General features: G+C 36.6%; 1 protein-coding gene across 3 annotated transcripts in view; it reads right to left on the bottom strand.

The window, feature by feature from the left end:
* The window catches only part of MAP2K5 (mitogen-activated protein kinase kinase 5), a 266228-nt gene that overhangs the window by 164408 nt on the left and 91337 nt on the right, over nt 1-10483 (bottom strand). For all 3 annotated transcript variants that reach the window (XM_077746645.1, XM_077746636.1, XM_077746628.1), the window contains exons 10-11: nt 7816-7884; nt 7624-7705 (exon numbers count right to left, since the gene is read on the bottom strand). In XM_077746645.1, the coding sequence (XP_077602771.1) occupies nt 7624-7705; nt 7816-7884 (151 nt within the window). The remainder of the gene's footprint in view (nt 1-7623; nt 7706-7815; nt 7885-10483) is intronic.

The following is a 10483-nucleotide window of genomic DNA, read 5'->3' on the forward strand; positions in this document are numbered from 1 at the left end:
CCACTCCCCCCCCCACTAAAAAAAAAAAAAAAAAAAAAGAAAGAAAGAAAAGAAAAAAGAAAAAGGAAATAAACTTAAGAAAAGAGAAAAAAGAGAGAACTACATAAAGCAATAAGTATAACTGCATTATTAAGTATACAACTTATAAAGATGTAACTTAAATGACAGTAATAGCACAAAGAAGGAGGACAGAATGGAGCTATATAGGAGCAACAATTTTATAGACTTGAAAAAAGGTGATATTAATCTGAACTAAGTTGTTACAAGTTAAGATGTTAATTGTAATCTCTAAGAAAAGCAAAACTATAACTCAAAAAATATAGTAAAAAAAAATCACAAGAGAATGTAAACAAAACATTAAAAAATATCTAACAAAAAGAAAGCAGTAATGAATGAACAGAGGAACATAAAAGAACACGACTAAAGAAAACAAATAGTAAAATGGCAGATATTGCTGGCAATTATATTAAATGTAAATGAATTAAACACTGACAGATTGGCAGAATGGATTAAAAAATGACCCAACTCTATGATGTCTACAAGAGATGCACTTTGGATCCAAAGACCCAAGTAGGTTGAAAGCAGAACAGTGGCAAAATATAGAACAAGCAAATAAGTATGGAAACCAACTTGACAATAAACTATTTAAAAAAAAAAAAAAAAGAACAAGCAAATAAAAAGCAATGGGGCTGGGGCTGGGATGATATTAGACAAAACAGACTTTTAAACAAATATAGTAATTAGACACACATTTTGTAATAATTGAAGAGTCAGTCTACTGTGAAGATGTAACTATTACAAACATATATGCACCTAACAACAGAATGCCAAAATATATGAAGCATAAATTTACAGAATTGAAAGAGAAATACACAAACAAAAAATATTAGTTGGAGATTTCAATATCCCATTTTCTTAAAAAAAATTTTTTAATGTTTATTTACTTTTGAGAGAGAGAGAAGGAGAGAAAGAGAGAGAGAGGTGTTGGGGCAGAGAGAGAGGGAGACACAGAATCTGAAGCAGGCTCCAGGCTCCGAGGTGTCAGCACAGAGCCTGACACGGGGCTCAAATCCATGAACTACGAGATCATGACCTGAGGTAAAGGTGGATACTCAACCAACTGAGCCTAGGCATCCCTTCAATATCCCACTTTCAATAATAAATAGAACTAAACTGAAGGTCAACAAGGAAATAAAATACTTAAATAACACTGTAAATGAATTAGACCTAACAGACATCTAAGGAAAATCTAACCCAACAAGAGCAGAATATACTCTTCTCAGGTATACATGAATCATTCTCCGGAGTAGACAATATTAGGCCATCAAACAAACCTCAATAAATTTAAAAGAACTGAAGTCATACAAAGTATGTTCTCTGACTTCAAAGGAATATTAGTTCATAGATATAAGTTCATTAGAAATCAACACTAGGATAATCAATATTAGTAACATTAGATATTAACAACAGATTCAATGTGGAAAATGACATACTCCTAACAGAAAATGGGTCAAAAAAGAAAATGCAAGGATGTCTCCTTTGTGCAGAATTAGAAAATACTTTAAAATAAATGAAAATGAAAACACAACATACCAAAACTTCTAGGATGCAGCTAAAGCAGTACTTAGAGGGAAATGTATAGCTGCAAATGGCTACAATAAATAAAGATCTCAAATCAGTATCTTCCCTTTGCACCCTAAAAAACTAGAAAAAGAAGAGCAAACTAAACCCAAAGCTAGTAGAAGAATAAGTAAGTATTAAAGCAGAGAAAAACAGTAGAGAAAAATCAAAGAAACTAAAAGTTAGTTCTTTGAAAAAGATAAACTGACCAACTTTTAGCTACACTGGCAAAAAAAAAAAAGAAAGAGAGAAGACTCAAATTACTAAAATCTGAAATGAAGGTTGGAAATATGATACCAACTCTACAGAAATAAAAATGATTATAAAGGAATACTAGGAACAACTGTATTTCAACAAATCAGATAACCCAAATGAAATGGGCAAAGTTTTAGAAAGCTACTATCAAAACATATTCTGAATAAACCTATAACTACCTATAATTAGTAGAGATTGGTAATCAAAAAACTACTCACAAATATTATTCAGTCTTAAAAAGGAAAAAATTCTGACACATACCACAGCATGGACGAACCTTGAGGACATTATGCAAAGTGAAATAAGCCAGTCCCAGAAAGACACGTACTGTATGATTCCACTGAAATGAGGTACCCAGAGTAGTCCAATTCATGCAGACAAAATATCAGAATGTTAGTTATCAAGGGCTGGGGTTGAGAGGCAACATTACTGTTTAATGGGTACAGAGTCTCAAATGTTTGAGTACTGTTTAATGGGCAAAGAGTTCTGGAGATTAACGGTGGCATGGGTTACAGAGCAATGTGAATGTACTTACGAGTTACGAACTACACACTTAAAAATGGGTAGTCTGGTAAATAATATGTTACATGTGTTACATACTACAATTAAGAAGTACTGTTGGGAAAGACAGTCTTAGGTGCACTGTTCTTTGAACCCGGTCTGAATGGGCCCTGGGTCTGGAACACTTGCATACCAGCAGATAAAGAGCCCACATAGCCTGTGCTGGGCTTACCGCTATGTTCTGGACTATTTTCTGGACTATGTTTTCCCCTGTTTCGGACTCAGTGTGTACTCCTTTGTCCTGCTTAAGCACGTGTGTCAATGGCCTTCAGGCATGTCCCCAGCTTTCAGCACTTTTGACATCACAGGGGTAGGGCGGGGTAGAGGATCCTTTTGCAGTAGCATGAGGAGTGTGTGTAGGCCAAGGGCCCCCGTCAGGCTGCCAGGAAGAACCTGCTGTTGGCCACAGGGAACTGATACTCCCACGCTGACCCTGCTGTGTCTCTTTTTCTTAGGTGAAGCACTGTTAACTCCAGTGCCTCAGTGCACTCTGCTTTCCTTGGCAACTCCAAACTAAGCTGCAGCGGGCAGAAGTGCTTGGATTTCTCCTGATAACTGGCAACAGATGCCACTTGACCATAAAAACGACTCACAAAGAAAACCCCAGGACCAGATGGCTTCATTGGCGAATTCTACCTAATGTTTAAAGAAAAACTAACATTGATCCATCATAAACTATTCCAAAAACTAGAAGAGGAAAAAATACTCTCCAACCCCTTTGAGGTCAGAATTATCCTGATACCACAACCAGACAAGGACATTACAAGAAAAGAAAACTATAGACCAATATTTTTTAAGAATATAAGTGTAAAAATCCTCAAAAAGATACCAGCAAACTGAATCCAGTGATTTATAAAAAGCATTATACATCATGACCAATTGGAATTATCTCACGAATACAAAATTGGTTCAAGATGCAAAAGTCAATTAATATAACACTTCTGGAATATTGGATTTAATTATGGAATTGTGGAAAAATGGATTTTAAAATCATGATCACTTCAACACAGAAAAGCCACTTGACAAAATCTAATGCACTTTCATGATAAAAATACTCAACAGGGGTGCCTGGGTGGCTCAGTCAGTTAAGCGTCTGACTTTGGCTCAGGTCATGATCTCATGGTTTGTGGGTTCGAGCCCTGCGTTGGGCTCTGTGCTGACAGCTAGCTCAGAGCCTGGAGCTTGCTTCAGATTCTGTATCTCCCTCTCTCTCTGACCCTCCCTTGCTCATGCTGTCTCTCTCTCTCAGAAATAAATAAAACATTAAAAAAATTTTTTAAAAATACTCAACAAACTTGGAAGAGAAGCAGATTTTGACAACCTGATAACAAACATCTACTAAAACCCCACAACTAATGTCACACTTAATCGTGAAAAACTAAAAGCTTTCCATCTAAGATCAGGAGAAAAAGAAAGGTGTCTGTTCAAACCACTTCTATTTGACATGATACTGAAGGTTTCAGCCGGGGTAATTAAGCAAGGAAAAGAAATTAAAAGCATCCGGATTGGAAAGAAGAAGTAAAACTATGTCTATTTGCAGATGACGATCTATATAGAAAATTCTAAGGAAACAACGAAAAACTTTTAGGATTGAGAAACAAGTTTAACAAATTTATCCTGCAATGCAGCAGGATACAAGATCAATATATAAAAATCATTTATATTTCTATACACTAGCAATGAATAATCCAAAATTGAAATTAAAAGTTCAATTTACAATAGTATTGAAAAAATATTTATGAATAAATGTTAACAAAAGAACTGCAAAACTTGAATACCAGAGACTACAAAATATCACTGAAAAAAATTAAAGAGAATCTAAATCAATGGAAAGATATTTTGTGTTCATGAAGTATAAGACTTAATATTGTTAGGATGGCAGTACTCCCCAGATTGATCTACAGATTCACTGCAATCTGTATCAGTATCTTGGCCGAATTTTTATTGTATGTGCAAATTTGGAAGGCTGACTGTAAAATTCACATGAAAATGCAAGGGACCCAGAATGGCTAAAACAATCTTAAAAAAGAATAAAGTTGGAGTACTCACACTTCTTAATTTCAAAACTTACTACAAAGCTAAAGTAACACAGAATAAAAAAGTAAAAGTACAGGACGACTGAGTGGCTTAGTCTGTTACGTGTCTGACTGTGGCTCAGGTCATGATCTCACAGTTCGTTGAGTTTGAGCTCCACATCGGGCCCTGCGTTGACAGCTCAGAGCCTGGAGCCTGCTTCGGATTCTGTGTCTCTTCCCTCTCTCTCTATGCTCCTCCCCTGCTTGTGCTATCTCTCAAAAATAAATAAATAAACATTATACAATAAAAAAAAGTAAGCAAGTACAGTCTGGTATTGCCACAAGGATGGGCAAATAGATCAATGAAATAGAACTGGGAGTCCAGAAATGCATTTCATGGTCAATAAATTTCTGACAAGAGTGCCAAGAAAATTCAACGGGAAAGAATAATCTTTATAACAAATGGTGCTAGAACAACTGGATATTGACATGAAAAAGAATGGATTTGGACTCTATCATATACAAAAATGAACTCAGATCAAGAACTTAAATGTAGGAATGAAAATTATAAAACTCTTAGAAGAAAAGAGGTATATAAACTTTCATGACTTTGGATTATATAATAGTTTCTTATATATGACATCTAAAGCACAAGCTCCCAAAGAAAAAACAGATGAGCTGAACTTCATCAAATTTTAAAACTTTTATGCTTCAAGGACGCCTGGGTGGCTCAGTTGGTTAAGTGTCCAACCTCAGTTCAGGTCATGATCTGATGGTTCGTGAGCTCGGGCCCCATGTCGGGCTCTGTGCTGAAGCTTGGACCCTGGATCCTACTCTGGATTCTGTGTCTCCCTCTCTCTCTGCCCCTCCCCCATTCACGCGTTCGCTCTCTCACTCTCTCTCTCTCAATAAACATTAAAATAAAAACCTTTTGTGTTTCATAGGACACTATCAAGAAAATGAAAAGACAGCTCAGAATGGAAGAAAATATTTGCAAATCATACATCTGGTAAGATAACTAGTATCCAGAATACACACACAATTCTTACAACTCAACAATAAAAACACAAGTAACCCATGTCAAAATAGACAAAAGATTTGAATACACACTTCTCCCAGAAAGATATACAAATGGCCAACAAACACATGGAAATATTGTCAGTCATTAGCCATTGGGAAATCTAAACCAAAACTAAGAGATACTATTTCTCACAGGCTATAATAAAAAAGATACACAATAACAAGTGTTGGCAGCTATGAATGCAAACGGGTGTGAAACAGAATGGAATGGTTTGGCAGTTCCTCAAAAAAACTATACAGAGTTGTCACACAAGTGAGCAAGTTGACCCCTAGGTATATACTCAAGAGAACTGAAAACATATATCCCCACAAAAAAACCTGCATACAAACATACAAAACAGCATTACTCATAATAGCTCAAAAGTGAAACATCTCAAATGCCCATCAACTGCTAAATGAGTAAATAAAATGTGGTATGTCCACACAATGGATTATTATTCAGCCATAAAAAGGAAGTACTGATACATGCTACAGCATGGAAACTGATAACATTACGCTAAGTGTAAGAAGGCACAGGGCTCCTGGGTGGCTCAGTTGGTTGAGGGTCTGACATCGGCTCAGGTCATGGTCTCAGTCTATGGGTTCAAGCCCCATCTCGGGCTCTGTGCTCACAGCGTGGAGCCTGTTTCAGATTCCCTCTCTCTCTGCCCCTTCCCTGCTTGCGCAGGCTCTCTCAAAAAAATTAATAAACATTAAAAAAATTTTTAAATAAAATAAAAAGCCAAACACAAATCCCACATCCTGCATGATTCCATTTATATGAAAAGTTGAAAATAAGGAACTCTGAACACAGAAAGTAGACTGGCAGTTGCCATGGACTAGAGGAAAGAGGGAAAAGCGAGTGGCTCCTAATGGCTAATGAGTTTGTTTCTGGGGTGATAAAAATGTTTTAGAATTAGTGATGATGAGCTTGTACAGCCTTGTGAAAATACTCAAAACCAATGAACTCTATACATCAAAATGGTGATTTTTATGGTGATTAAATATGCCATCTCAAATAATACATGTTTTATCGAAATAATTTAGAAAACATTATATACCTTATTATAGTATCAAGCTACTAATGTCAGCTTCTGAAAACATCCTACAAGGCATAAACTAGTTACCTTAGTTACATACTAACAATCCCCCAAATAAACTAAGTATGTAAAAAAGAAAATGCTGAAGGGCACCTGAGTGGCTCAGTTAAGCATCTGACTCTTGATTTCGGCTCAGGTCATGATCTCAGAGTTCTGAGTTCGAGCCTCACGATGGACTCCATGCTGACAGTGCAGAGCCTGCCTGGGATTCTCTCTCTCTCTCTCTCTCTCTCTCTCTCTCTCTCTCTCTGCCCGCCCCCCCTCCCCACCCCCCGTTGTCATGCGCAGGTATACTCTCTCACTCTCTCAAAATAAATAAGTAAACTTTAAAAAAATGTTGCGTTTTAATGGGTTAGAAACTAAAAACTGAATATATAAAATCTAAAGACTTCTTTGATTTAAAATGGGTAAATAACAATGATGACATTATTTCAGGAATAGGAGACCAAGAAATCTACATTTTGCCATAACATTCAGATCAAGAAAGAGTTACCACATAGAAATGAATGAAAAATACAGATGAAAGGAAAGGGCTAGAGTCCAAAGAAAACTAAACACATCTTGGCTAAACAGCTGTGTTGAAAAACAATTTCTTATCTTGCAATTAAGAACCGATTTCTTTCTAAAAGACACAGGACACTGGGTTAATAGATTTCTTTAAAAGAAAATCTGTTTTGGCTATTGAAACATTAAAAGAACAGAACATCTGTTTTGCAAGTAAAGACAGATTGTATGGAAGAATCAAATATCAAACCACCGATTAGGCCAGCATTTAATCTGTTCTATTTAAATTTTCAATAAAAGTAAATGAAATTACATTTTGAAACTATAGCTCAGCTGTAAATATGTAACATCGGGAACTTCTAACACTAGATGTTTTAGAGTATAAAGGAGGTCACTATTGGTATATTTTAATTATTTTTTAATTCTACTTGACATCTATATCAGAACCAGGTTTTAAAGCACTCTACTTCCCAAGTCATTTTCAAAGTATTATAATAGGGAAAACTCACCATCCATGAATTCTGTACATATTGAAATCCTGTTTTCTACGAAAAAGGCACCATAAAACCCTATGATATATGATGAATCACACTGTAACAAAAATAAGACAAAAACAGTTAAAAAAAAAACACAACACCACACACCTACAAGTCAATACCATAAGATGCTTTGTAAAAAGAAAATGACCAAGAAAAAATTACCTTATAAAGAATTTCCAACTCAGACATAATTTGCTTCTGAAGTTCCAGTGTAATATCTAGCAGTATGACCTAAATACAGAAAGGAATCAACATTCACACATATATTCACCTTTGAATTAAATATAGCTGTATGCACTATGAAATATAAAGAGAAAAAATATGGTGTTTCCTCTATTCATTGTCCCTTTCTCCTCTCCACCACCATAACCCCCAGGAATATAAACTGTATCCGCATCTGCCTAACCCTTTGTATTGGGGGAGGTGGTATAGAAGTGATTGATGGGACCAAGGAGAAAGCCAGGTCTCAAAGGTCAGTATTAATGGCTTTAAAAGTCAGTTAAGTTATAACACCCTTAATTTATACACTCTATTTTGGCCACATTGGTTATTTCCAGAAGAGGAAGAAAGGAATGACCCTGAAACCATTTTAAAAAAACTGTCTTGTAACTCAGACACAAGGCAAAAAGCAAAAAGGATGATGAATAAAAATGATAAAGAAGGCTCTTTAGTTATGAGAGAAATAAGGAGTTTTAAAAATATATCATATTTTTATATTCTTCAGTCACATTTCTTTGCTAATACTGTAAAAAAAATGCCGGAGCTTGACGGACCCACAGAAAGACTTCATCTAATTCTCTTCTTTTCAAGGAGGAAACCAAGGTTCTAAGAAGCCACATAGCCTGGCAATGTCAAGGTCCCTCCCCAACCAGGAAGACTGGGCACTTTTTAGAACGTCCTGTGGTGGCTTATGGTTTTCCTTAACCCATCAACCACTGAGTCAGATTCATGACACAGAAATGTAAAACAATTTACAAACTTACCTAGAATAAATTCTAGTTTATTTCAAACACTTGCTTAAGAAAGACCATAAACTGCTCAAATTTTACTTAACAGTTCAGTGAAGCCAATTCAAGGGAAATTGTTTTTACTTAAAAAAGGCAGTGCTGAGAAAAAAATAGGTAAAAGGCAATTTTTAAGATGTGTGGCAGAGTTTCTGACTCCAGACAGTTCTAGATAAAAGCTTAACATTCACGATTACCATGATAGTGCAGTTATATACCATCTAATACTGAACTATATTTTGTGTTATGACTGCAGAATATATATATACACTCATACTGGGAAAAAAACCCCATAAATTATGAATTGCAAACTGCTGACAGAGCAGGGAAAGAAAAGGATAATTCTAAAACATACACTTTATAGTGCTGACATCCATCTGAGGAGGGGGAAAGGGAAGGGGAAAAAAGGCATGGCCTGTTTCTATCAAGAGTTTGCTTTAGGGTTATTTATAAAAGCTCTCACTAAACCTGATTGTAAGTGTAACACAAAACTGCCAAGAAACATTTAAACGTTTCTCCCGATCAATAGTCATTTGCCAACAATATTCACTTACATTTTTGTTCCTATATAAAACTAGCGACAAATTTAATTCATCTAGTGTTGTTTCAATTCCATGCCATAAAATAGCAGAGCTCTTCACACCACTATGTCAAGTACAGAGAATCTTTTACCCTCAAGAACTGCTAAAAGGAATGAACTTGTTATTTACCTTAGAGTAGTGGTTCTCAACCCTGGCCTCACGTTATCATTACTTTTATATAAATATCCTTATATAAATACATGAGGGCACACTGAACAAATCCTCGTGCACAGACCTTACCCTAGAATACTAGAATCAATCTTGGGTTGGGCCCACATATTAATATTTTTTTGCAACCTCTCCAGCTGAGTTCTACTCCACAGTAAGGTTGAGAACCACTTATCTAAGGTTTCAAAAATGCCATTTATTCAGTACTCAGCATGACTACTAAGATACACTGCATCTCCAGGCCCCCCAACCCAGAAATGCCAGGATTCACCATGGCCAGCCAACACCTTACAATTAACCCCAAACTACTGGCTATAAACACATCATTCCCTTGATCAAGAGCCTCAATTAGGTTCCCATATCCTAGCATAATATTAACATAACTCTAGCATGACATTCAAAGAATTCTTCCACAACCTAGTTATTCTGACTCCTTTTCCCACTCCTCCTCAGCACAAAGCCAATCCTCCTGTGAAACCAGATGAACTGGAAGGCAGCTATGCTCGCCACCCTACCACCAATGTAGAAACTAGGTGCTTTTACAGGAGTCCACATACATATCCTGTGCTTTCCTCACTTCTGGTCTTGATGATCCCTCCACTTGAGTTGTGTTTCTTCACTCCACTCCACAGCAGGTAATTATATTTCTTTTTTCTTTTCTTTTCTTTTTTTTTCAGAGAGAGAGTGCACATGTGTGTGAGCAAAGGCAGAGGGAGGGGAGAGAGAATCTTAAGCAGGCTTCACACTCAGTGCACAGCCCGATGTGGGGCTTGATCTCACAAACCGTGAGATCATGATCTGAGCCAAAATCAAGAGTAGGACGCTTAACCAATTGAGCCACATAGGCGCCCCATTGTAAAACCTTTTCTATCTTTTAGACTGAGCTTGAATGCTGCCACCACCTCCATGAAGCGAGCCCCAAAGCCCTCTAGCAGAATTCATTTCTAGGTATGGCCCTTGGTATTTCTCCTTACCCCATTCTGCCTTGGCATTCATGCTTCACTTCGTAAAACCACAGGCCTACAGAGCAGAGTGGCTGTAAGGCCTGCAAGGGCAAGGGCTGAATCCTGGGCATAT

Source organism: Crocuta crocuta, unplaced genomic scaffold (assembly GCF_008692635.1).
Source record: "Crocuta crocuta isolate KB4526 unplaced genomic scaffold, BGI_CrCroc_1.0 scaffold130, whole genome shotgun sequence".
NCBI lineage: Eukaryota > Metazoa > Chordata > Mammalia > Carnivora > Hyaenidae > Crocuta > Crocuta crocuta.